Source organism: Lynx rufus, unplaced genomic scaffold (genome assembly GCF_022079265.1).
Source record: "Lynx rufus isolate CCGP_SWC_20201006 ecotype Redwood Valley unplaced genomic scaffold, mLynRuf1.p SCAF_9, whole genome shotgun sequence".
Taxonomy (NCBI): Eukaryota; Metazoa; Chordata; class Mammalia; order Carnivora; family Felidae; genus Lynx; species Lynx rufus.
Genome location: NW_025814897.1, coordinates 65,911,102 through 65,938,700, shown reverse-complemented (window position 1 = coordinate 65,938,700; position 27,599 = coordinate 65,911,102). Strand labels below are relative to the sequence as shown.

The following is a 27,599-nucleotide window of genomic DNA, read 5'->3' as shown; positions in this document are numbered from 1 at the left end:
AGGAAGGGACATCCCCCTTTGCCCTGTTCTGCATTCACATCTAGCTTGCCAGATGTAGCCATGCTTAGCAGGTCACTGGCTGTGGATCAATAGGAAATTTTAGTGGCTTCAAATCTGCCAGTGGGGGATTGGGAAGGCTCAGCAAGTTGGAGAGAGAGACATTGTTAGCCTTGTATCAAGCTTCTTTGGGAGATGTCACTTATTTAGATGGGAGAGAGGAGCTGCACCTGCTGTCTCTTTAGCTCACCTGCAGGTGGTAGAGACTTGGGATACAACTGTGAGTACCCCACCATGCTTCTTGGATTTCATGAACTTTGCCAGTTATTAATACTGCAGCGATATCCTTTCCTCCCAGCTGTATCAACATTTCTTTAGCAAGCTAACTGTCTTTTTCTTACCTCCTTGTCAGAAACGTGTGCTGTCAACAATGGAGGCTGCGATCGCACCTGTAAGGATACTTCAACAGGTGTTCATTGCAGTTGTCCCGTTGGATTCACCCTCCAGTTGGATGGGAAGACTTGTAAAGGTAGCCTGTGCCTCTCCATGCTGCTAATGTATGGGGATGAAGGAAGCTCTTCCCCTCCATATCTCCTGAGTGATTCCGGATTTGCTTATGATTCATATTGATCGAAGCTTTTCTTCCCTGGACTAGTGGAAGGTTATAATTGAGTAAGCTTAATTAGAACCAACTTAATTACACTAACTATTGAGAAGGTCAGCTTCAGCAAGCATCAGATGACCCATTCAGGTAGGGCCTTAGAGGTGGAAGCTCAAGAAAACATTCATTTGCAGGTGATAATATCAACATCTTATAAATAACAATCTAGAGACTATTTATAAATAACAGCCAAGATTATTATCCAGAGAACATAATGAATAACTATAAAATTAGCTTTTACTAATGAATAGATACCTCAGTGACCTGCTAGCATTTCATGGGCAAGAGTACAAAGGCTTAGTTCTTTAACATGATAAAAAGTAGACAACCAGTTACCAGATGAAACTGAGAGAAGATAAGATTAATTTGAGTATCAGAAATCATTTAAAAGCATTGAGACTACTTGATTGTTGTGTAATTTGCCAAAGCAAATGTTCTAATTCCTTATAAACTGAAGCATTAAACTGGAATGGAAAGTATGCCCAAGGGAGCCATCTTATCTTGAGAGAGCAGGGCAAGAATGAAACTATAATAGGACATCACCATTCTTTCCCATAATATGTGTCCTTAATGCTAGTCCAGGGTAGCACAAGTCAGAGTTCTCAAGGGGACAAGACACTTGTCTTTCCAAATCAGTTAAGCCAGACTAGAAAACATGTGTAAGATTAAAAACATCAGCAAACATCCTTAAACGCTTTTATGGGTCTGTTTTTGTTTCAGAGAGTAATGAAGCACGCACACAATAGCACTTCAGGGATTTGTGGAAAACCAGGCAAGTATCGCTCTCTGATTTGCCGATGCTTACCTGTTACAGATATTGATGAGTGCCAGACCCGCAATGGAGGTTGCGATCATTTCTGCAAAAACACCGTGGGCAGTTTTGACTGCAGCTGCAGAAAGGGATTTAAATTATTAACAGATGAGAAGTCTTGCCAAGGTATGTGCTGAAACATAGCTGTGCTGTGCAATGCCCGCTGGTTGGAGCAGAGAAGACGAAACCCCACTTTGGCAGAGACTGGCTCATTGGGTTTCTTGATGGAGTCATTAATCCAACCTCCAGTCCATGCTTCACTTATTTCATCTGTTGGTAGAGTAAAAACACCAATGTAGCTCACAAGTATTAATGATTAGAGAACACCTTAAAGAATCCATCTGGTGTGATTACAGCAGAGCTGGCTGCTAGAAATGGAATGGATCACAGAGTGTAAACAGGGTTGCATTAGGGTGTTGAGATTATGAAGAATTTTTCTTTTCTAAAAATTTCCTTTAATTTTGAGGATTTTGTAATAAAACTTGGTGGAAAAAGTATGTTGATTGAGTTAACATACCTTACCTTTTCCTAGCGAAAAGTTGGGGTCAACCCATAATCAAGGTCATGTACCAGTTGATCTCTTCCTTATAGCCCTTGTTTTAATGACCAGCCTTTGGTGCTTGGGGAGAGGGATGGTGGAGAGGGAAGGGGAATTGAGTGGAGGCAAGGCTGGTGGGTCCTCGGGCAGGATTGCAGACCCCCTCTTACATGCTTTCCTCCCACACAAGAGGTGTGGTAAGGGAGCATCTTTGGGGAGCAGTTGTTGATATTAATAACTCTTATGGATGGGAGTAAGCTTTGTTGGGTGAGAAGCATCATATCTAGTTTCAGATGAGCACCTTTTATGCCCTATGGATATATAGGAAGCATGTGCTGTAATGTATTCTTGTTCCATTTCTGGAAATAAGAACAGCCTAACTTATTTTGTTAGAAATCCCAGAATTAAATTAAAATCAGAAAATAATATCTGATTTCACTTTGGGTAATAAAAATGGAACATTACCTTCTTTTAGCCTTATGGTATGAATTAGGTTTCTCTCTTGGTTTTTTTTTTTTTTCCTCCTAATACATAATTTGTCAGGCAGTTCAAGTATAGCCCCCTTTAAATTCAGCAAGATCATTCTAGATGAGTATTGCATGGCTTTCTTCTATTTGACTTGGAAAGCAAATTTGATGTTGCACATAATGTTTCCTAATGTATAGGGCAAGAAATACTGTTTAAGCTGTGTAAACACATTAAAAAGGAATTAGAAAAGTGATCTCATTATTTTTGGCAAAGCAACAGCCCATCATGCGCAGCCAAAGCCAGCTACTGAACAAGTCCACATTCCCAACAACTGGTTGATGTTAATCACAGAATTCAGAGAGTGACATCAATTACTAGGGAAGAAATGGACTTTTTTCCTATTTTTCACTGATCAGAACAAATATTTTCACAGAACAAATTTACTGAGGAAATTGCCAAGATTTCTGGGAAAAGCAAATGATGAAGAGATTTTGTAAGAATTTGCCCTTTCTAATTTCATTTTTTCATTCCTCCAGTTCCTTCCAAATGTTTGGTTTTTATTAACATAGTTTCTTGTGGCACATTTGGTGTTGAAAAAGAGATCTAGCTCTGGGCTAATTGGCTTCCACTGAGTTCTGTACTGGTCCTGGTTTATCCATTTGGAGACACAAGTCATAACTCTATTTAAAAAAAACCCTCCAAAGAGTTGAGGAAATGAAGCACTGAAATTCTAGTCTACAGGAAAGATGTGAAGACCAGACCAGGGAAGAAGAGATGATTAAATCGACAAAGGCAGCCTCCTGAGGCTAGTTTCCAGGACCTCAGCTGAAGCCAGCAATGCCTCCACATTGAACCAGGACAGGAGGGGCCTTGTGGGGCTGAACCATGGCAGAAGAACAAAGCCAAGGGATTGGCCAAGAGGATCCAGTTTGGAGCTTAAACACCAAAGTTTCGTGTCTGCAATAGAAACTCACTGAGGATGTTTGTGTTCATGCATTCTTTTAGTGCAGAGGACATTAAAACCGAGGATAAATTGGACTCCTGGGGCCAGAAGACTAATTCTGGAAAGACAGGAACCAGATTTATCTCCAACCCAGCTGTTTTCTCCTTTCAATTTGCTAGAGCTTATATAATTAGTACTGCTGTTTTAACAATAGTAATATAACAACAATAATGTGTGGGTTGTACCTTATAGTTTACAAACCCTTTTAAGGTATGCTGTCTCATTTAGCTTCATTTAAATATTTTAAATTACTCAGCTCTGCAAATAGGCATGTGAGAAAGACCAACTGAGCTTAAAGACAAGTGCAGTTTGCAACAGAATTTGGAAATAAGGATTCTGGTTGTGAGTATACTTATTATAGGCTGCCCAACATTGTCTAAACACAAGTGAGCAAGAGAACTGATACTTTTAAAATTCTGTTTATGTTGTTTTTGTTGTCAGTCAATAGGTGGAATTACAAATGCTCTTTCCACTCATCCCTCAGAGTTGGTTTCAGCTCCCCTCTCCCTTTGACAATTACAGATGTGGATGAATGCTCTTTGGATAGGACCTGTGACCACAGCTGCATCAACCACCCTGGCACATTTGCATGTGCTTGCAACAGAGGGTACACCCTCTATGGCTTCACCCACTGTGGAGGTGAGCAGAATGTCCCTCTAGAGTCAGGTGAACCTGAGCCTGCAGGGGAGGCCTAGCTCCCAAGGTTTCTCCAGATCAGGGTCAATTTTCCTATATTGGGGAGTGAATGGGATGTTTTAGTCCCTGTATAGTCGTAGTGACTTCATCAACTCAAGGGAAACATCTGCTAAGGGAAATCTATCACACTGATCCCTTTAACGTGTTGAGTGTGAAATGGAGCAGAGAGAAGAAGTGAGCTAATCAACTGTGAATTCTTTGTTGACTTTATTGACATAGTTGTATTCAGTGGAAGGGTCTCTCAGGAGCTGATATCCTGTCTGTTGGAACTTCCCAGTGGATAGGAAAGTCACAGTCCTCAGAGAGGGCACCAACCAATTCCACAGCCTTACTGTGCACAGGAACTAGCTGAAAAACATTTTTAAAGCTTGGAGCTGGTCTTTGGACAGGTCTTTGAGCTGGGAGTGGGACCGTCGACTTGATCTCTCTGTGCTGTGCCCATGTAGCAGCATGTTCTGATGTCATTTGTCCTTATTCTCATGTAGACTATGGCATAAATAAGATTTGACATCAAATGACTCCCCCCCACAATTCTGAATGACTTGGGCTTCTTAAAGGTATTACTGAGTATCCGAATATTTGGGAACTACTGGCCTAAATACTTCCTGCCCAATCCTTGTGTTCTATACATAATAAGAATGGAGCGTAGTGGGATTTGGTATAGATAGTATTGTCTCTCTTCTTTTCGATACATCCTTGGCATGGCTAAAAATGTACTTTTCCAGTCCACCAAGAATATATTCAAGAAAATATTCCCTGAATATGGATGTGTGTCTGGGTTTTTGATGGACCACCTTCCAACCTAGACTCAGTCTCAGGTTGATGGGAATTAGTGCAAGTCATTTTCCTTTTCTATATTCCACCTACTGAATATGAACTGTCAAGTGAAGAATCCTAATTCTATCTCCCTTGGTATGTAGCCCAGGAGGATGGGCTATGCAGTGCTTGAGCTTGGACATCTGAAAGTAGAGTGTGCCCCCCTTCTGAGTATCCTGAATGGGGGAAATGTTTGGTCAAGAACGGAACTTGAGACCATCCTGGCGAGGCCTATGCCAGGAAATCCACTGAGTGGGGAGTGGGGTCTGCTGGTGCCAGGTGCACATCCTGAAGGCAGTTAGCACCTTCCCTTTGTTTAGTGAGTTCAACCATGTGACTTCCTCAAGGGAGGGACAGCGCCAGCCCGGTCATCCATGGGCTGCTGTGACAGGAGAGTGTTTTGTTCCACAGACACCAACGAGTGCAGCGTCAACAACGGAGGCTGTCAGCAGGTCTGTGTGAACACTGTGGGCAGCTATGAATGCCGATGCCACTCTGCATACAAGCTCCACTGGAATAAAAAAGACTGTGTGGGTAAGGGGTACCGAGGCTCACAGTCAGCGGGCTCACACTGCCACTGGCAGCTCTCTCCCATGTCCAACTGAGCCCAGAGTGCACTTGACCATCCCTTCACTGATTCTTCTCCCCTCAGCAGCAGCAGCCATTCTTTAAATAGTTCAAAAACAGGAGATACTTTACAGGCTCTTTGGTGTTTCCTTCTGTGCTTCTGTGTAGGTTGGAGCACTTCTGTTTTTCTGGTTGTTTTTCTGCATGGAAAAAAATAGCATACAAATAGCTTCCTTACCTTGGAGGGACATGGCGCCCTGTGTCTTGTGTTCTGTGCTGGGTATCAGTTCCACCTTCTTTTCTTGGGGCCTTGGATGTCTGGAACTCAGCTGCCTTTATCGTGCCTGGAAGTGTCCTTCTCTTTCTATAAGTGTCTGCTTTTTGTCCTGTCTAGAAGTGAAGGGGGTCCTGCCCACTAGTGTATCACCCCATGTGTCCCTGCATTGCGGTAGGAGTGGTGGAGGAGACAGATGCTTCCTCAGATGTCACTCTGGCATTCACCTCTCTTCAGGTGAGTGGGTCTCAGTCCCTGGGGCAAGTCCTCATGCCAGAACCAGGCCTTCCTGGCCTTTAGGTGTTAAACACCCTCAAAGGATTTCCAGGTGTTTGACCAGCTGCCCCCTGACCACCAGAGGCCCATGCCTTGACACCCATATGCTGAGCATTTGTTTAGTGGTCCACGTGGAATGGGAGGTGGGGGGTGATTTTAGCTCCTACCAGGAGAGACCGTAACCTTGCTTTCATGTTGACAACCCACATTCTGTCTGTCAGGACTGCAAGAGGCCTACTCTGTCACCTGCGGCTCTTCCTCTTCTCTCAGGAGCAAACAGCAAAAATCCAATGACTCTGCTTTCGGGGGTAATTACCAAATCTGCGTGTTCTCTCTGGGGTTCACTGTGTTAAATGGGCTTCATTCTTGAGGTGCAGTTCTGGGCGTTGGCTTTATTTTCTTTTCTCTTAATCTCCTCATTGCTGTGAGTGTGTTACAGAATGTTCTTGCCCACAGCCTTGGTGCCTGAAAACTGACTCACTGTGTAACAAATACTTACTGACTGTCCACCGTGTGCTAGGATGCTCTGTGTTCAGCCCTGGTGGGTTGTCATCTTGGGCAGAGGTGCACAGAACTCTGAGATCTGGAGGTTCAGGTCTCTCAAACTCCCTGTACCCCAGAGCACCTCAAAGGCCCAGAAGGCAATGTGTGCCTGGAGCACATGGAGTTGGTAGAGATAGACATGGTCATGACGGGGCGCAAGGATTCTCTCCAGAGAAAAAGGCCTGAACACTTTCTCGTTTGTCAAAAGACAAAGAATGAAATTTAAAGCTTTTAAGTAGCCTTGTCCTCCTCGATTTAGATATCTCTATGATTATGTCATGAGAATATTTGAATGAGCAAATAGTTCCTGATGTCTGTATTACATATATGAGCAGAGCTAGCTGATAATAATACTCAAATATATTTATTGAGCAGTTAAAACATACCAGCCTCTGTATTACATGTATTATCTGATCTAATCCACACTGCAACCCTCGGCGCAATTTTGCTATTATCCTCATTAACCAGATGAAGAAACTGAGGTTCAGAGAGGTGAAATGATATACCCAATGTGACTCAGATAGGAAATAGTGGAGCCAGGATTTTAACCAGAAGTCTAGATCTAGAGTCGTAAGCATCATCCTTCACTGCCTCTCTTGCCTAACATTTGGACCCAGTCAGAACAGATATCATGGTCTGTTTCACCAAATCCCTCAGTGATGGGCACTTGGAAATTTAGGCCAACCCCAGGATGGGCAAGCAAATAGTTAATAGTCATTCAGTTCTTACTTTGTGCCAGACAGTAGGATAAACTTTTTTTTTTATTATCTCATTTAATCCTCATAAGGATTACATAATCCTCATGTAAGTACCCCAATTTTGTCTGTTTTACAAATGAGGAAACTGAGGCTTAGGGAGCTTTAGTAACTTGCTTAAGTTCTCATCATAAGTCAAAGAGCTAAAGCATGAATCCTGGTCTTTGGCTCCAGAACTTGACATATGATTAAGACTGATTGTGGGAGGGAGAGCAGAATTTTGCACAAGAGGCCCTAAAAGTGGGACTGTCGCTTTCCCCAGACCCTGAACATCCTAGCCACATTTAGTGATTGCCATCCCTGTCTGCTCCCTCAACCTTGTCCTCCCAGGAAAGACTTATCCAGGAGAATCTGCCCTTCACCATTTCCATCAGCAGTCTTGTTTAAATTTGAACTAGGAGATTCTGGTCTTCTTTCTTGGGAAGGCATAAAAGTGACTTCATCGTTCATCTCAGCGTTCAGGTTGTTTTAGGTTCTCTCTTTATTATATTCGAACACAGGATTCACTTCAGATGAAGGGATAAGTGTAACTCTTAGGAGGCTCCTGGTGTCCCCAGCCTCAGGGTAACGGGCACTCCATGATCCAAATCTTTTGTGGTCTCAGAGTAAGAGAGGAGCTCAGGGTATGCAGTGTATAGCCTACGGATAGCTTGCCACTACCCACCAGGTATTTCCATTCCTTTGTCTCTGAAGATAACATCTCTCACTTGTTTCTTTCTGAAGATGTCGCCACCATCAGGACAAGTGTAACCTTTAAACTAAATGAAGGCAAGTGTAGTTTGAAAAAGGCTGAGCGGTTTCCTGAGGGTCTGCGGCCAGCACTACCAGGTATGGAATCAGATGGCTGGTGCAGGGAGCTTGCCTGCATGTTGGGAAAAGGGCCTGTAACAAGCTGAGCCCTTCAGATGGGATTGAACAGTCCAGAATCTGCAAGGACTCTCTTCGCAGGAGGAAGAGGAGCTAACCTAGCACCTCTGTATAGTTCTGGAGTTATACTTCAGGGTTTCCTTTGCCAGGTACAGATGGTAAAGCTCTGGGGTAACATATGAGTTCACAGGAATCAATAAGGACTTTAAGATGCATTGTCAATTTGTGATCATATTGGGTTAAATTTTCTAGATCTTAGAGTCACTTGGAATATAAGCCAAAGAAATGAAAGAGGTTTGGCTCAGGATAATCTTTGATGAACTAAGATGTAATATCCAGCTTTCCTGCTGGATCTAGACTTTGGAGGCAGTGACTCCATTAGCTTCAGCAGAACAAACACCATCCAAGTAGAACTGGCCTTTCAGAGAACAGAACGCAACACTCCTTCTGCAGCTCACATTTCCAGTATTATTTCATAGAATAATTTTAGAGATTAAAAAAAATCAGGATTCATGGATTAGGGATGCTTCTTTCCTTAGTTTACCTCTAATAAATCATACAAATGAACAAAGCTCACTGTAGTCACTTTTGCCTGTTTTTTTTTAAGAAACTAATTGAGATTAATTTTGGTACCTCCATTTGATGGGATTTTTTTTAAGTTTGTTTACTTTTGAGAGAGAGAGTGCATGTGTGCATGCGTGCATGCATGCATGCGAGCAGGGGAGGGGCAGAGAGAGAGAGGGAGAGAGAGAATCCCAAGCAGGCTCTGTGCTGACATGGGGCTCGATCTCATGAACCATGAGATCATAACCTGAGCTGAAACTGAGATCAGTCGATTAACCGACTGAGCCACCCAGGTGCCCCCCATTTGATGGGATATTATGCAGCTATTAATTATGTGTTTCCAAAGAATGTTTAATGACAAAGGAAAATGTTCTTATAATAAAATGCTAAGATGGAGAAGGGGAGAGTAAGATTTTGTGTATCTAAACAACCCAAACTATGTAAGAAAAAGTGGGACTAGATGGAAAAGAAGGGAAACTCACCATTTCATCAGTAGTAGTAATAACTAGGTGGGAGGATGCAGGAGATTTTAATTTTTAATTTTTTTTTTGCATTTTCCAAATTCTCCACAGTGAGCATTTATACTTTTAGATCAGAGGGAAAAAGCATTATTTTAAAAGAGACTTGGTCTTTAGTTTCTTTAATGGTATTATACTATGTTAACTTCTTAGTGTTGATAAATATACATGTTAATGTAAGATGTTAGCATTAGGGGAAACAACCAAGTGTATACGGGAACTCTCAGTTCTATCTGAGCAATTTATCTGTAAATCTAAACTTATTTCAAAATAAAAAGTTTAAAATATAGATTTGGGAAAATTGAAGGAGAGAAATATTCAAAATGACTGTTTAGTTTGAGATTTGAAGTTAGCCTTTTGAAAAGGTAAGATGGATTTTTAGGGGAAATTTAGGTGTGAGGGAGAATTAATCTGCCTCCTCCTTCCTTTGGCTCCTGATCACCCATTGCTTTGAACATCCTTGTAGTGTTGAAGAAAAATATGATACAGATGATACATCAGTTGAGTAAAGTAAGAGTTTAAAATATAGATAAATCAGGGGCACCTGGGTGGCTCAGTCAGTTAAGCCTCCGACTTCAGCTCAGGTCACTCACGGTTGGTGAGTTCGAGCCCCCCATGTTGGGCTCAGAGTCTGGAGCCTGCTTCGGATTCTGTCTCCCTCTCTCCCTGCCCCTCCCCCACTTGTGCTCTGTCTCTCTCTCTCTCACTCTCAAAAATAAATAAACATTAAAATTTTAAAAATCAGACAGATCAGTTGTGTGGATGATAATGTGGTTTGGGTTAACAGCCATTAGTTAAAATATACACTGGAAGCCATGGGGAGGGGAGGAGGAGAGATGGCCAGAGTCTGGAATAGGGATGTGCAGAGCCTTGCCTTACACAACACTTTCCCTCCCACCCTAGATGCCTTCATGATATTGTTTGGTTCTCTAGATGCTTTGTGCTGTATATTGCTCCTGGTTATTTCAAAATGAGACCTCACTGTTAATGTGCTTTCCAGCTTCCCCTTCAGGTTAGAATTACTCCAAGGTCAGTTTGCCTGAAAGCAGGAGTTGGTTTTCTTTCTACTTTTATGCTCGTTCCCTGTTTGAAGCCTCAGCCCCTGCTTGGTACATCACAGTCCAGCTCTAAGGAAACCAACTGTGAGAACACAAGCACACCTTAGCAGACTGTCAGTTAGGAATGTAAGGTGACCCTGGTGTCCTGTCTTCCACATATGTGGCTGGTCAGTCAGAAACATCTAGCATTCACCCATGCAAATAATTTTCAAGGGCTAAATTGTTAAGTTATATAGGAGGCAATACTGGCTCTTTGAATTTAAAATGTCATCGTGCTCCTAGCTGCAACGTCTTGGCGTCTGGAGTTAATCACTTAGTCCCTTGAGAGTTGTTTTAATGAAATGTTTACTGAGCTCTAGCGAATGTTCAACTGAGTGCTTTGCCAGGATCTGGCTTCCGATAATTTTGTTTCTTCATACAGAGAAGCACAGCTCAGTAAAAGAGAGCTTCCGCTACGCAAACCTTACATGCAGCTCTGGCAAGCAAGTCCCAGGAGCCCCTGGCCGAACAAGCGCCACTAAGGAAATGTTTATCACTGTTGAGTTTGAACTTGAAACTAACCAAAAGGAGGTGACAGGTTGGTTTGAACACAGTCTTTGGTGTCAGGCTGCTCACAGCTTGCTCCTTACTCTTTTGCCTTTCACTTTTCATCATTCTTGGGGGAAAAAAGTACTGCAACCACTGAAGTATCTCCTGTTTTTTGTTTTTTGGTTTTTTTCACTCCCAAACTAGACTGAATTGGTTTGGAACCTCATGATTTAATCTGCTCCATAAAAACTCAAAGCTTCGGTTTTGGTCAACAAATTTCTGTTGGAATCAAATGCTGCCCAGCCTGCTAGGTGCCCAGCCCCAGGTGTCCCCCCACTCTGTCCACAGGGAACAGCGGGTGTTGGTGGGTCCTGCAGCTGGTGTCTGGACATCCTCATATCCTGCAGCCTGACCTCCTTCCCCACTGCTGTCCCTCTCATTCCCGTAGCTTCCTGTGACCTGAGCTGCATCGTAAAGCGAACTGAGAAGCGGCTCCGGAAAGCCATCCGCGCACTCCGGAAGGCTGCCCACAGGGAGCAGTTTTACCTCCAGCTCTCGGGCATGGACCTTGAAGTGGCAAAAAAGTCTCCCAGAACATCTGAACACCGAGTAGAGTCCTGCGGAGTGGGCCAGGGCCATGCAGGACACCAATGTGGTGAGTGACCTGCTGGCCAGGACCTTCTCGCTAACGGAATTGTTTCGATCTCCATGAAGACTAAGGGTAACCCAAAGTGTGGCCTATTCTCCCTCTCTGGACTCACTCCAGAGAACACCCTAGACACCACTCTTACTTGGGATCTATATGTTGGTGTCTGATGTACCTGCTGGACCAGGAGCTCCCCAGCACCTGGCACAGTGTCTGGCTTGTTGGTGGGCACTTAATAAATGCTGGATTGAGGGTTGGAAAGGAAGAGGTAGGGTTGATGACAAGAGGGAGTGCTGACCTTAAAGGGTCTGAGCGATGACGATCTTCAGAGCCTTGTGGTCCCAGGCAAGGGGAGGACTATAGGTGTAAGGCACCCTTGAGCCTTCTGCACGCTCCACTGTCAGTTCCCCATTGTCTCCCTCTGGCTCGACTGATGTTGGCAATGAACAGTGTTGGCAATGAACAATCTCCTGACCATAGTTTTGTGCAGAGGCAAGGCTGGGGTGGGGGGGGGCACTTGGCAGCCTAATGAGATCCCTGAGCTTCAGCCCAAGGCTCCTAGTAGTGTCAGTTCCATATAAGGGTGTGTCTGTGTGAGTGTTTCAGAATTAAGTTTGAGACCCAGCATTTGAACTACGCCAATTCTATTTCTCTGATGAAGTTCTAGGCAGGAGGTTTAAGGGTGGTCAGTCTTGAGATTTGTTGGTGGAGAAGAGCTGTTTTGGGCAATAATGTGAGAGTCTAGCTTTATAGGTAATCACTTTATAGTCTCACATTATAATAATCATGGTAATGATTTACTGAGTTTTCATCTGACACAAGTACGACGTTAAGCACGGTATCTGTAGTATCTCCTTTAACCCAGTCATCTTACCAGGTAGGTCTTATTATCTCCACTGAACAGAGGAACAATCTGGAGCTCAGAAGGCCAGGTTCTTTGGCTCTAGATCACACTGATGGTCTGACTCCAAGCCTGTGGTCTGGTCTCAAGTAAGGTGCATTTTGATAACCAGACCCCTCCAGAAAAATTGCTGTCCTTTCTCAAGTGGCATTAGAATCACAAAGCCCTAGAAATGAGGCTTGTGCTAAGGAGTAATACGCCAGTGTTTTTCAAGAAGCAAAGCTGAGCCCAGGGCACTCATTCAGAAGAGTTGTGGGCAATAACCCCAACTCTGTTGCTTTCTCAAAACGAAGTAAAAATCAAGTATAAAATCAAGTGTAATTGTCCGCCAGGGGCTGGTTTTCAAATAGTCTTGAGTTTGATTCTAGCTAACTCTTTTAAAAAGAAAAAAAAATTAAGAAACAACCCAGCTGGTTGGTTTGTTCTCATTTAAAATTCTAGAAGTTCGTTTCCGTACCAAAATGGTGATGAGAGTTGGCTGTTGCTGCCCTACTTTACGGAGTGAGTTGCAGAAACTGTCAGGGACAGGCAGACCAGTCTTCCTGCTGGCCTCTGAGAGCTAAATTGCATCCCCTTTCCCCATTTGCTATTCTGGTAGAGAGAGGCCTTACGGGCTTGCCAGGGAGCTTTGTGGCCAGTGAAGAAATCAGGCAAAACTAAAGTATTACTAATACTACCATGGCTGTGCTCCCATGGAAAAGGCTCAAGAACGAGGATCAAGAGTTACTTAAACAGAGGCCTCATGACCATGACAACTTGTGAAAGACACTTGGTACGGGGTTTATGTCACTGTTGTGTGTATTAATGTGTCCTGAGATGCTTGTCATGCTAAGTTAGGTTGAATTTGTTGTTGAGAGGCAATGTGTCTTGTCTCAAGAGCTCCCTCTAGCAATGGATGAATTTTGTAGCCCACATGGAACCAAATCAGGTTCACCCTGACAGCAGTGTTGAAGATTTTACCATGTAGAGAAAACAGCACAAAGAATTATCAGTGAAATTTCTTCCTTGGTGAAGGGAGAAAGTGTGTATAAGAAGGGGCTGCATATGTTAATTAGAAAGGTTTTTTGTTTTTTGTTTTTTGTTTTTTTTTTTTTTCCCCAGAAGACACATGCCATGGGCAAAGGGGCAGGGAGTGAGTGAGGGGGGGCAGGGGGAGCTTGTCCTTATATTCCTGGACTATTTGAACATCATAAATCCCAAGCTTACTGGTATTTTCTGAACTCTGGATGGTATATACAGTGGAGACATGCCTAGGATAGTTCTTTTTGGAAATTACTTTCAATGTCAGCAGAAAGGAGCTCCCAAAAACATTTTGAGTCACTGGGACGACAGATGGAACCATTACATTTTTCCTTTAAAATATTTTTTATTTAGTTTTCCATTACCAAATTAGTGTATGTTTCAAGTGGTACAGAAATGTATACAGTAAGGGTAAAAGCTCTCCTAATCCTACTCTTGGGAAAGAATCCCTGTCAACAGGTTGCTATGTATTTTTCTATATCTGTTGTTATATACATATAAAAATGAAATTTTACTTATTTAGTAAATATTTATTGAGCACCTACTGTGTGTCAGGTACTATTCTAGGAGCTGGGAATCCAGTAATGACACAAAAAGGCAAAAAATCTTAGCCTTCCTAGCATTTACAATTCTGGAAGAGGAAGACAGACCACAAACCAATAAAGAAGGAAATACGTGGTGTAGTGGATGGTGATAAGGGTATGAAGGGTAAGCAGGGAAGTGGAATAGAAAGTGGCAGGGAAGGGGGAGGGCTGAGGAGGAACATACTCTCCCCTAATGTAGACTATGGTCAGGGACTGTGGTTGTTGCAAAGTGTCATTTGGACAGAGATGTGAGAGATGGAAGAAGCAAGCTATGGGGATATCTGGGGGAAGAGTCCCAGATGAAGGAAACAGCAAGTACTGAAACCCCAAGGTAAGGGAAAGCAAGCCAGGAAGATAGGTGGGGGAGGGAGGGTAAAGGTGGGACGTCAGAGCAGTAGCCAAGGGCCAGACCGGGTGGGGATGGAAATCTGGGTGAGGGCTCTGACTCTGACTCTGAGTGAGAAACAAAGTCAGCGAAAAGTTTTAAGCAGAGGAGTAACAGGGTTTCTGACTCATGTCTTAAAAGGATAACTGGCAGCTATAGGCTGATGTATGAAAAAAACATTTTTAAAAAAATGTATCAATACAATTTGAATAGTGCTGGGTCTAAAAATAGAGTAGATCATTAACATCCTTCCATGCTAATAGAGGAGTTAAGTTTATTTCTTTTAAAGCTTCCTAGTCTGTATTTGTTCTAAGATACTAGTATTTATTAACCATACCCACATTGGTGAACATTTAATTAAGTTGTTCCTAATTTTTTTTTTTAATTTTTTTTTTCAACGTTTTTTATTTATTTTTTTGGGACAGAGAGAGACAGAGCATGAACGGGGGAGGGGCAGAGAGAGAGGGAGACACAGAATCGGAAACAGGCTCCAGGCTCTGAGCCATCAGCCCAGAGCCTGACGCGGGGCTCGAACTCCCGGACCGCGAGATCGTGACCTGGCTGAAGTCGGACGCTTAACCGACTGCGCCACCCAGGCGCCCCTGTTCCTAATTTTTTTAACAACAAAAAATGCTGCAGTGAATATCCTTTTTTGTGCACGTGGCTTGTAGGTTTGAAATGTCATAGAAGTCTACTTCTACCAAGTTTAACTTGTTTTTCTTAGATTATTAGTAAAACTGAGTATGCTATTATACGTCTGTGGCCATTTGGATTTCTTCTTCTGGGAATATCTGCATTCTTTGCCTATTTTTCCACCAAATTGTTGCTTTTCCAATATCACTTAAAAAATAAATGTTAAAGTCCTAAGTTACATGAAAGAACATAATCACTTCTGACCTATAAAACACTTTATTTATTGTACTTATGTTTGCATAGAAAGGTCTCATTCATTTGACATTTAAGAACTTTGGGGACAGTCTGCTGCAGGTGACCTTTGTACCATCTGTGATCAATTCTAGCTTGATGTAAAAAAAAAAATAAGTGATTACATTCTCTGAGGAACAAATTCCTTAAGCTCCATAAAATTCACAAAGCCCTTTATACCTAAAGAAAAAATAAAGATGACATGGATTTCTATTTTTCTTTCATAGCCATTTATCCTTTTATAAAGGATGAATTATTTAAGGAATATACTTGCCAAAATATATATTTTTATATTTGATTATTCTGAAAACTTGCTGAAATTTTTAGAAGACACAATTCAGGCAACTGGCAAACTGGGAATAATTTTGTGCCTGAGTTCTTGAGAGAAACTGAGAAGGTTTAATTCAACTTTCAACAGCAGTAACTTTCCTCTGCAGCAATTGAGAAAAATTAATTCAAGCAATATTTATTGAGATACCACTCTGAACTTAGGATGAAGCAGTGAACATAATGGGTGAGGAGCTTGCTGTTATGAAGTTCACATTCTAACAGAAGGATATGGACAATAAAAAAGTAAAGAAAAAAGTAATTTCAGAAGTTAAAAATGCTATGAAGATAATAATACAGAGGACAGAAGGGAGGAGGGATTACTCTCCACAGTTGTTCAAGAAGGCTTTCAGAGCAGGTGACGTTTGATCTAAGACCTAAATGAGAAGGAGCTGGCCTTGTAAAGCTCTGATGGGGGCAACGGACGTTCTGGCTGAGGAGGGATCACCAAGTGCAAATGGCCTGAGGCAGGAATGAGCCAGACATTTTCTTCTTAATTATTTCAGAATTGAGAAATTATTTGGAATTGAACACGCAGAAATTTTCTTATCTGTTTTAAATCATGGAAATTATAAAGCTTATATTAGCAATATGGACCAATATTAGACCAATACTTATCACACAGACTTGGTAGGAAATTCTTTTATTTTTTATTTATTTATTTTTTAAATGTAATTTATTGTCAAATTGGCTAACGTACAGTGTGAAAAGTGTGCTCTTTGTTTTTGGGGTAGATTCCCATGGTTCATCGCTTACATACAAACACCCAGTGCTCATCCCAACAAGTAGTAGGAAATTCTTTTCATTAAAAGAGTTTAAAAAACAGAATTTGGCAAAATGTTGACATTTATTGAGCACTTACAATGTGTTTAGCACTGTGCTAAGCACTTTACATATATTATGTCCTTCAGTCCTCATTGCAAGTCTCTTTTGCATCATGCCTTTTTTATAGATAAGGAAACTAAGACATAGGGAGGTAAGGAGTTTTGCCAATGTCACTCAGCAAGTAAGTGGCAGAGCCAGGGTTCAAATCCAGATCTGTCTCAAGAGCCTGTATTCTTCTCTCAGTGTGAATGCTCTCATTTCCGGGTACAGCCTGTGTCATGTGATTCTCTAACTCTTATACCACTCATATAGAGAACCCACAATGGGCCAGCTCTGCAGTGGGTGCTGAGGAGGCCTGGATAAATAAGACACAATCCCTCAAGTCACCCTTAGCCCTCCCAGGGAAAAGTTAGAGAAGCCTTCCCCAAAGAGAAGCCTTCACTGAATTTTAAAGGATGCACAGAGGACGTGTAAATGGGGAGGAGTATTCCGGCAGAGGAGTAGCACTGGGGAATGAGACTGAGCAAGATGTGCCCCTGGGGGTGGTTGACACCTCAGTATTACCAAACCAAGAGCACAAGGTAGGATGTGGTGGGTAGCTAGGCTAGTGGGAAAAACATGCAGGTCATGAGAGACCTTGAATATGTTGCTAAGGAGCCTTGACTTTATATCTAGGTGACAAGGTGCCATTAGAGGGCTTGTAATCAGGGAATGTCCAGGTCATATTTGTATTTTAGAAAGATTTCTTTTACTGCATTGAGAGTCAGGATCAGAGGCAGAAAACCCAACTTGGGAGGCTTTGAATGCTTTGCATGAGAGATGTTGAGAACATGAAGGCACTAGATGGAGTAGAAAAGAAGTGATGGATTCTAGAAATACTTAGCAGGAAATGTGAGTAACATTTGGTAATAAATTGGATTAGGGATTGAGAAGAGGAAAAGTCAGTGTGAGCTCAGAGGTTTCTGACTTGGCCTTGATCCTTCATTTCATTCCCATAGGTCCTTAATCTCACCCAGCCCTGTTGCATATGCAAGGAGGCACGAAGAAAAAGCCTGTGGGTTGGTTGAATGGCTGGATGAATGTGATCACTGGGGAAGAAATAATCAGAAAAGATTTATAGGAAAAGCAGAAAAAAATAGGCTCTTGAGAGAGCATGAGAAAGAAAGAAAACTCAGAAAAGGAGACTAAAGGCTGAGTTCTGAATCAAAGATGCTAAGAGGAGTGCTGGGAGTCAAGTCAAGGAGGTTTTGGAGTCAGGTAGGGAAGCAGTCCGAGAAGTACTTTAGTATGACTTTATGCTGTGACAGGGCTGAAGAAGGGAGGAACAGAAGGCAAGGGAAGTAGTTGGGAGGTTATTCATCTCTAGATAGGAGATGGTGAGGATCAAAGGACCCTAGTGCCACAGAGGTGAGGATTAGCAGATGGACAAAAGGGACACAGCCGCAGAATGCTGCAGCTGACTGATGGGGCAGGGAGGAAATGGGTCTGGAATAATAACTGCGTGCGGGATTGCAAGGGTTGGAGTCTTGGTGCCTGGGGGAGTAGAGATGCCATTTATAAAGAGCAAAGCCAGAGGGATAGGAAGGACTGGGCAGGGAAGGGAAGAGAAGCATTCCCTTTGAGCAAGTTAAATTTGAGTTGCAGCAAGACTTCCAGGCAGTGATGTCCATGAGCTTCTGGGAGGCTAGGAAAATAACTTTATCTTATCATGTACAGACCAGCCCTCCTGTCCTGCATCTGTTCACACATACTCTGACCCACTTCCTGTAAAAATGGATGAATAGCCCATGCTCCTGCCAAGGCCAGCTTCTCCAGTTGGGCTCTGGAGCCCATTTGCTTTCACCTTCTCAAGAACATTGCTCCTGTTATTGTCCCCAGTGACCCCTCATCTCAGAATTCTTCCTCTCTGCTAGATCATTTCCAACAGCACACAAACCTATCTCTTGTCTGAAAAACCAAACAAACCCTCCTTTGACTTCATGCCTCTCTCCAAATACTGCCTCATTTCTTTGACCACCCCCCCACCCCCAGAGAGCCAAACGCCTTGAAAGAGTTATCTAAACTTGCTGTCTTTGCGTCCTCCCCTCCCGTTTTCTCCTCAACTCTAGTCAGTCTGGTTTTTGTTCCCAACCCCTCTACTGAAACTGCTTTTCCCAAGAAAAGCACTATTACGCTTTTTGAACCACTTTTATGTTACCAAGTCCAGTTGCCAACTCTCATCCAGGTACTTATTTCCACTCCCTCCTCCTGGAAGCACTCTCTTCTCCTGAGTTTCAGACACCACACTCTTCTGGCTCTCCTCCCACCTCAATGGCTGCTCCCTTTTTATTTTACATGTTGCTTCTCCCCTAATTTTTGATCTCTAAACATCAGATATTCCAAGGCTCAGTCTTCTGTCCCCCATCTTGTATCTTCGCACTCTCCTACATGACCTCATTCGCTGCCAGATCTTTAAATACCACCATGTGCTGGTGACTGCCAAACTGCCCTCTCCAGCTCTAACCTCTCTTTTGAATTATGGACTTCTTTATCTCAGGGTGTGTTCAATGTTCTTTACCACACACACACACACACACACACACACACACACAGTGAAATATTTTTGAATTTATGAATGTTTATGTAAAAGTCACATACTTATACTATTGGCTAGCATATTATGCTTATCATAAAAGATAGAAGAATGAGTTACAGATTAAGTAAACAAAATTTAAAAATAACTGGCCAGCATCTTAAGGTACCATATTTATAATTTGGAAAGGTTCATTGCTAACAGTAGTGGTTATAAAGCCATCTTTCAAATAGTCTTTTTGTGAGTTGCTAGTGTTTTGGCTCAACTCTTGTCAGGTCTGATGAAATCATTACTGTTTCCATCTCTTGATGTTTTTTTTTTTTTTAATTTTTTTTTCAACGTTTTATTTTATTTTTGGGACAGAGAGAGACAGAGCATGAACGGGGGAGGGGCAGAGAGAGAGGGAGACACAGAATCAGAAACAGGCTCCAGGCTCTGAGCCATCAGCCCAGAGCCTGACGCGGGGCTCGAACTCACGGACCGCGAGATCGTGACCTGGCTGAAGTCGGACGCTTAACCGACTGCGCCACCCAGGCGCCCCTCCATCTCTTGATGTTTGACAAAGAACTAGTTCGGTAGTGAAAGGCATTTCTACCTGGCTCTTCCCTGCTGTTTACCCATACCTGCTCAGTCCAAGGTTTCTGTATGATTGTATGAAGCTGCTCTCTATTTTGTGCCAGTTAGCTTGGTTGAAACTGGATAATAAAATCAAGAGATCTATTCAACTAGGCAAACTGTAATTCTCAATACTTTGAAAAGAAGCAAAGCAGTCAGTACCTTCCCACCTTCAGAGCTGTGGATGCCTGTTTTTCCCTTTCCTTGGAGACCTTGTTACTTCATATGTGTCTCTGACTCATGGAGATGTGGACAGACTGTGGGACCAATCTTATACCCTACACTAAACCAGTGAACCTTTCTTTATTTCTTTTTTTTTTTTTAGGTAAAAATTAATAGGCATAGATGGGAAAATGCTTTGTCCGCACCCAGTGGATCATTTTGTAAACCCCGAGGTGTAATATGCTACCTTGGAGACCAATAGTAAAACCAATGCCTTCTCAATGTCAATACTTGCATGGCCAACAGACATCTTAAACTCCACAAAACATTTTATCCTGCTCCCTCCTCCCTCCCAAGTAAAACCTGCTTCTCCCTCATCTCAGCAAATAGCACTTCTATTTACCTCATTGCTCAAATTGAAAACCTCACAGTCTTCTTGACCTCTCTCATTCTTTCATGCTTCTCATCCAGTCCATTAGCAAATCCTATCATATCTGCTTTCAGATTATATCCTGGATCTACATAGTTTTGTCTTCCTCCATCATTACCGCTCTATTCCAAGTCACTATCATCCTGGGCCCAGTCTATTGTGACAGGCTCTGACTCGTTTTCCTACCCTTGCCTGACTCAGTGTGTTCTCCACATAGCAGCCATACGATCTGTTAAAACATAAGTCAGATCATGTGGCTCCCCTATGCGAAGCCTCCAATACACCTTGTGTAAGGTCTAATTTTCTTACCGTGACCTTCAAGAACCTATGAAATCTGGCCCTTGCTTGCTTTTTAGAATTCCTCTCCTATCACCCTGACCCTTTCACTGTGTTCCTGCTACACTGGCTTTTTTTTTTTTTTTCCATTAGGCAATCCCATCACAAGGCCATTTCCCTCATTTCAGTCTGGTCTCTGCTCAGAGAGGAAAGCCTGGATGCTCTTTAAGACAACATATATACAACCCCCACTCCACCACTCTCCTACCTTCTTACCCTGTTGCACTTTCCTCCATTCATACTTACATCTAGGTAGCATTCTACTATATATTTATTTATTTGCTTACTTATTGTCCCTATTCTCCACTAGAATGAGAGCCCCTTGAGGGCAGGACCTTATCTGTCTTCTCTGCTATACCTCCAGTTCTGTTTAGAACAGTGTTTAGCACATCATTAATGCTAAGCATTTAACTGAAGTAATGAATTTTCACAGGGACAACAGATGAAATCCCAAGGATAGCCACCAACATTAAAACAAAAAACGGCAAAGGGCAAATCTTTGGGGAAATATTTAAATCCAGGGCAAAAGAGGCCCTCTGAAGGAAGTGACATCTCAGCCCCAGTTAACTAGGCGGGAAGAGAACACAGCATGCCTTGGGGAACCCCCCGCCCCCCCAGAAAGGTGTCAGCTGCACTCATCTCTCTGCCCCAACTCTAAGAATGTTTTCAAACAGCAAACCTGAGCACACACCAGAAACCTGGATGGGTGTGACAGCTCAGCCTCTCAGCCCCAAGGGGTGCTCTTTCCTGTTATTCTGAACAGCTCCTTTAAAAGAGCTTCAAACCAGAATCCCAAGGCCACAGCATTGTCTTAGCCTCTGAGCTGTGACAAAGCAGCAGCTCCAGAACACCCTGGGAATCTGCCGACGTGGGCAGCTTGTGGCTTTCCTTCAGAAGTCAAGGCGTGCCTCGTAAGAAAACAAGTCAGATGCTAGAGAGTGACCTCTTTTATTAGGTTCACCATCTTCACCACAGAGAGACCATAGTGTTTGTCCATAGCCTGAAATACTCAAAGGCCATAGTGTTGAAAAGAGGGTGAGCCTTCAGGTCTCTTTGTCGCCATTAATCCTGGTCCCTGCTGGTCTCTCCTTTTTGCATCAGAAAAGCTTTCTTGTATTTTTTTTTTAATAGGGGGAGAAAACAGCTGTGTGGGATTTGAGAATGGGATTTTAATGGTCACTGAAGACACACAAAAGCTTTGCTGTGATCGTGAAGTGTTCTGGGGGCAATTGACTCCTTTGTCTGGGGCAGCAAAACAAGCTGGCTGCTGGAGGAGAAAAGAGAACCAACTGGAACGTGTGATTGAGGCCTCTTTAGGCCAGATCTTCAGCACATTTGCAAAAAGCTGTTTTCAGGCATCTCTTCATGACATTCAGCATCACTTTTTACTGTTTAGCTCATTTTTCCCTTGTGAAAGAAACAAATTAATTTGGAAGGTGCTTGGCAGGAATTATTTCTGTAGGTCTTTCTGGAAGGAAAATGGAAACTGTGAGTGACAATATGAGTTTGTTTGTGTGAAGCAGGCCTTTCACTGGGAGAAAAAAGAACCAGTGCCCTCTTTTCTGCAGGGCAGCCCAAAGGGCCATTTCTCAGCCCTTTGCTCAGTTGGAAAATTGCAACAGATGTGGGACATTGTGAGGCTTCTCAAAATGTAATCTTGAAAAGGCTTTGGGGGGTTTAAATTGTTCTAAGGAAGAGTGGAAACCCAGAGCAGCAGGAGCCCATCCAGTTACTCATTCCAGTGAGAACCAGAGCCATTCCTGTCCATCCATGGAAGGGATCCGTTTTCCAGGGCAACTATGATGGAACAGAGTGTGCTGATCTGACTCAAAGTTATGATTCTTGGGGCTTTGAAATCATTGCTGCCGTCTGGTACTTTCCCTCTAGGCACATGCATGTTACAGAAATGGAAATGGCTTGGCTGGAGGGAATCCGGACAGACAGCCCAGGTTTTATTTACTTTCTGCCAGACTTCATGACAGTTGACTTGGTAGAGCCATGAAGGAGTTACTCTGTCACTTACTGGCCTGCTGTAGGCCCATCCTAGGTCAGTCAGGAGGGACACAGGATAAGAAGTCAGGAATTCCTAGTACATAATCCAGCACCACTTTTCATGGGAGATGAACTGAAACCAGAGTCATTATGGAAACCACTATCCAGTGGTTCTCCTATTTGAGAATTAGGTCTGGAATTATAGGCTCTGTCGGCCACATATCTGTACATTAGACTCATTATAACGTTTGCTAGGAAAGCAAGAGAGCTTGGTTCACTTTCAATTTTTAAAAAAAATATGATAAAATTAAATAAAATGATACTATGAATGTTATAAAAGACAATCCAAACAATATAAAAAAGTATTAAAAATTTGAATTTAGAGTATACTTTATTGATTGATGACATTTAATTGTAGAAATAATATTTGAAATATGGTATATTTTGGCTTATTATGATTTAGAAAAAACCTCGTTTGGGTTTTTTTTTTTTTCTTTTTTAGATTTTGAAGTGAATAATGAAAAGACATTTTTATTAATGGTAATAGAGAGCCTTGCCATGTTTAACCCTAAAAGTATAAATGCAAATTGCATGGAAACAGATATTCCTCCTCACAGACATTGAAGAGATATGATAGCTAATTTTATCATGTGACATTTTATTTTCTATTTCTTAGCAGCTTCAGTAGAAAAGAGAATGTGTTGAGGTGCCTAGGTAGCTCAGTCGGTTGAGCATCCAACTTCGCCTCAGGTCATGATCTCATGGTTGATAGGTTCAAGCCCCATACTGGGCTTTGCACTGACAGCGTGGAGTCTGCTTCAGATTCTCTGTCTCCCTCTCTCTCTGCACCTCCTCCCACTCATGCTCATTTGTGTGTGCACTCTGTCTCTCCCTCTCTCTCCCCTTCTGTCTCTCACAAAAATAAGTCAACATTAAAAAAGAGAGGGGGGCCTGGGTGGCTCAGTTGGTTAAATGTCTGAGTCTTGGTTTCAGCTCAGGTCATGATCTCATGGTTTGTGGTTTCGAGCCCTGAATTGGGCTCTGTGCTGACCACAAAGAGGCTGCTTGGGATTCTCTCTCTTTCCTTCTCTCTCTGCTCCTCCCTTGTGCTCTCTTTCCACCATCACCCCTCAAAATAAATAAATAAATTTAAAAAAGAGAGAGAGAGAGAGAGAATATGTTTATTCTAGTCAAGGTCCCCTAATTCCACACAGAGAATCCTTGGGAAAGGCTTGAATTATGATTCCGCACTTTTGTTAGAGAACTTTCTTCCCCTTAAATCCAAGACTCTTAATCTCACTGTAGGTGTATTTCACAGACTAGCTGTGGGACCTTGGCCAAATTATTTCACGTCCTTAAGTCTCTATTTCTGTAAAATGTAGTTAAAAATAGTACCTAACTCCTTAGGATTGTTAGATCTTAAGGGTTGTGTTTGTTTGTTTCTTTGTTTGTTTGTTTGTTTTTAAGTAGGCTCCATGCCCAAAGTGGAGCTTAAACTCATGACCCTGAGATCAAAAGTCACATGCTTTACTGACTGAGCCAGCCAGGCACCCCTATAGGGTTGTTTTGGGGGATATGAGATAATGTATGTAAAGATTTGGGCATGGTTAACAGGAGATATTAAGTACTTAGTAAATGTTAGCCATTAGAAAGGCTATTTTGATGGTTATGATGATGTTTGAATATGATATTAAAGAACCCAATTAAGCATATTTATTTTATATTTGTATTCTAAAATAAGATATAAATCTATATTTAATAACTACTAATACCAGAAATAAAGTCAGAAGCATAGTTTATTAATTTCCTTGTAGTTTAGTCTTTCAGGAGACATTTACCATGGTTTCCTCTTTATAATATATTAATTTGATTACAAACATGAAGTGTGCTATGTTGGAGAGCTTATTGGTAAGACTTTTGAGATCACCCTCCTCACAGCCACCAGAGAGTGAATGTTTCAATGGTTCCTCTACCTGAAGAATAAAATCCAAATGCCTGGCATTCAAGAATTTTTAAAATCTATCCTAAACTTCCTTTCTTCCCTCTCTTCCTATATGTCAAGCATGACCTTTTATGACCTGCCCCCTTTTCTTCCTGGGGAGATCCTATTCATCCTTTAATGTCGCACACAGATGTGGCCTCTAGGAAGCCTTCAGGGATGCCATCAGCCAGAATTAATAGCACCCTTGTTTCTATTCCTTTAGCACTGGGCCTATGTTCAGTGAATGATTTTCACTTTATAATCCTTCTGACAGCTCTGTGAAATAGGAAAAGTCATCAAGTGCTTGTGCTCAAAGATAATTAAGACCACTGTGATCCCTGCTTCCAAGGAGTTCATGGTCTAGGGAGAGAAAACCTGCAAACACCTCTAACAGTGGGCCATAGGGATCATGGCAGAGGGGTGTGCACAGAAAACCCAAAGGTGGCACATATTCTGTATTCAGGGGTTTGTATGAAGGAGTGTGGGGTCAATGCCATCTGTTTACTGTTATCTCTAGCACTCTTCCTTTCTTGGCCTCTATCCCCTCACTGACCAGATCATTTCCCACTTTGGCTAGTCAGTTGCAGGGCTGGGACATATTATGATGGAGCACAAGAACGCTGCATTTTATGTCCAAATGGAACCTTCCAAAATGAGGAAGGACAAATCACATGTGAACCGTGCCCAAGACCGGAAAATCCAGGAGTCCTGAAGACTCCAGAAGCTTGGAATATATCTGAATGTGGAGGTAAGGGTTCCATCTGCTCCTTCTTATTCCTCCGGTCTCCAATATTGCTTAGATGGAAGGTGTTAAGTAATGTTTCAGTGCAGACAATGCATACTGCACCATGGGCTTCCTATGGGCAGGGACCACATTGGGTTTATTTTTGGCTCAAGTGCCTACCTTGGTGCCCAACACATGCTGGGGTGATGCTCACTTGGACAAATAAATGAAAAGTTGATAGAAGGCATTGTCAGAAAAGAAGGTGTAAGCATTGCTAATGCACACTTTACTCACTATAAATAAATATACGTTGACACCTGAATGATCTCCCAGTGTGTAGTGTTACAGTGGAGAAAGTGGTTCTCACTGTCCAGTTTTGGTCTCAAATTCATACCGTATTGATTTTTAAGGAGTAACCATTTGGTGACTTTGTTAAAACTCTGTGAAGAGTTTTTCATGTCCCTTATGTTAACTCTAGAGCCAGGTTGATTTAGATTTTTGTGGGCTTATTTCCTATTTATTTTATTAATAAAATAATTTGATTTTTGATTTTTGATTAAGTGGCCAGCTGTATTGATGCTCTGTGGGCTCACATAGAAGGTGTGATCTGACACGGCAGTTTGTAGGTGATGTCTGTGGTGGAGAGCAGGTGGCCCCTGCCTCTCCTCCCAGTGACTCCCAGAGTCAGCTTTAGTTCCCACCTACATGACTCCAGACTCAACTGTGGGATTTTTCAAAGGGTTTAAAAATCAGAGCCTCAGACTAACTGTGTGACTCCTACCATATCTTTGGCCTGTTATGAAATCCTAGGACCAACTGTGGGTTGATAAGGAAGCACTTGGAGCATCTATTTATACTTGTATGTGACCTTATTAAGATATATTTATAATAATAATGTTAGTAGTAATTATAATAATAATAATTGCTAACATTTATTGAGTACTTACCTATGCCAGGCATAGGCAAAGTATATTACATGAATTAGTCCTCTGCTTGTTGTATCACTACAACAACTTTATGAGGGTCAGGTAATTCACTGAAGGTCACACAGCCAAAGAGTGGAGGGTCTGGCATCAGAACATAGGTCTGACAGATTCCAGACTCTTCCCCTGGGTGTGTGTTCATTAAATGTCATTATATCTAGAACTTACAGGTAGAAAGAAGACTGTGAAAATTAATAAGGGAGAGATCAGCAGTACAAGAGTCAACAGATTTTCATAATACCTTGGCAATGACAAGCTAATTCCTAAGGAACATGTGCTTTTAGAAATCCTTTGGTTTATGGCTGTGCTTCCTGCCATAAACTTAAAAAATAATAAAGTAAGGTGCTTAAAGTCCCTCTGGTGCTTAAAGACCCACTGGGTCCCTCTATCAATGTGGATTCGATTGGTTGGATTTAGTAGGGGGAGTCCAGGGCACACTCTAGTGTAAGATGTAACTTAGTGTATATAATTGATAAAACAGGGAGACTCTTTCTTTCATGACCAGAAGAGTCTTTATATCACTAGGATGTAGCAGCTGGGTAAGAGTGTACTTCTGGGACAGATTACCAGATTGATTCCAGAGCAGAGAATCCTCTCTGGGGGCTCCTGCATTGCAGGGGCTATCTGGGCACTGTGTAGCCCTAAGCCTTAAGCAAATGCAGGCCTCATCCCAACTTTGGAAGCAGTTAACACTTGGCTCCTTGGTCTCCATCTTGGCACCATGCTTTGTAGCTCTGTGTGTAAACATCAAGCACTCACATGCCACCTACTCAGGGTCAGTGGCAGGGCAGGAGAGGGCTCCTCTCACAGAGGTGGGAGCTCAGGTCAGCATAGGGCAATAGGTCTCACCAAGTTCTGAGCTCATCTACAGAGAGATGGGAAAGGGTCTGCCCAGGGGCCTTGCTTACTTAGGGTCATTGGTTTCCCCAGGTCTGTGCCAACCCGGTGAATATTCTGCAGATGGTTTTGCACCCTGCCAGCTCTGTGCCCTGGGCACATTCCAGCCTGAGGCCGGCCGTACTTCCTGCTTCCCCTGTGGAGGAGGCCTCCCTACCAAACATCTGGGAGCCACTTCCTTCCAGGACTGTGAAACCAGAGGTGAGGACTTGGCAGCTTGCTTTTTTCCAGAGCTGAATTTCCCTTTTGAGAACCGTGGGGGTCTGGTAAAGCTCCTATCAAGCCCAGCCCAGAGGTGCCTTGTGTGGTGTCCCAGTAGCTGAGAGGTCAGGTCCCAGCACCATCCACTCCTGCA

General features: G+C 42.6%; 1 protein-coding gene across 4 annotated transcripts in view; it reads left to right on the top strand.

The window, feature by feature from the left end:
- SCUBE2 (signal peptide, CUB domain and EGF like domain containing 2) overlaps positions 1 to 27,599 on the top strand; it is a 69,492-nt gene that overhangs the window by 27,012 nt on the left and 14,881 nt on the right. Inside the window, exons 8-18 of one of the 4 annotated variants that reach the window (XM_047071686.1) lie at positions 410 to 526; positions 1,473 to 1,595; positions 4,001 to 4,117; positions 5,402 to 5,524; positions 5,952 to 6,068; positions 6,329 to 6,415; positions 8,129 to 8,233; positions 10,834 to 10,989; positions 11,389 to 11,595; positions 25,218 to 25,388; positions 27,278 to 27,445. In XM_047071686.1, the coding sequence (XP_046927642.1) occupies positions 410 to 526; positions 1,473 to 1,595; positions 4,001 to 4,117; positions 5,402 to 5,524; positions 5,952 to 6,068; positions 6,329 to 6,415; positions 8,129 to 8,233; positions 10,834 to 10,989; positions 11,389 to 11,595; positions 25,218 to 25,388; positions 27,278 to 27,445 (1,491 nt within the window). The remainder of the gene's footprint in view (positions 1 to 409; positions 527 to 1,472; positions 1,596 to 4,000; positions 4,118 to 5,401; positions 5,525 to 5,951; positions 6,069 to 6,328; positions 6,416 to 8,128; positions 8,234 to 10,833; positions 10,990 to 11,388; positions 11,596 to 25,217; positions 25,389 to 27,277; positions 27,446 to 27,599) is intronic. The other 3 variants (XM_047071687.1, XM_047071688.1, XM_047071689.1) reach the window with 3 other exon arrangements.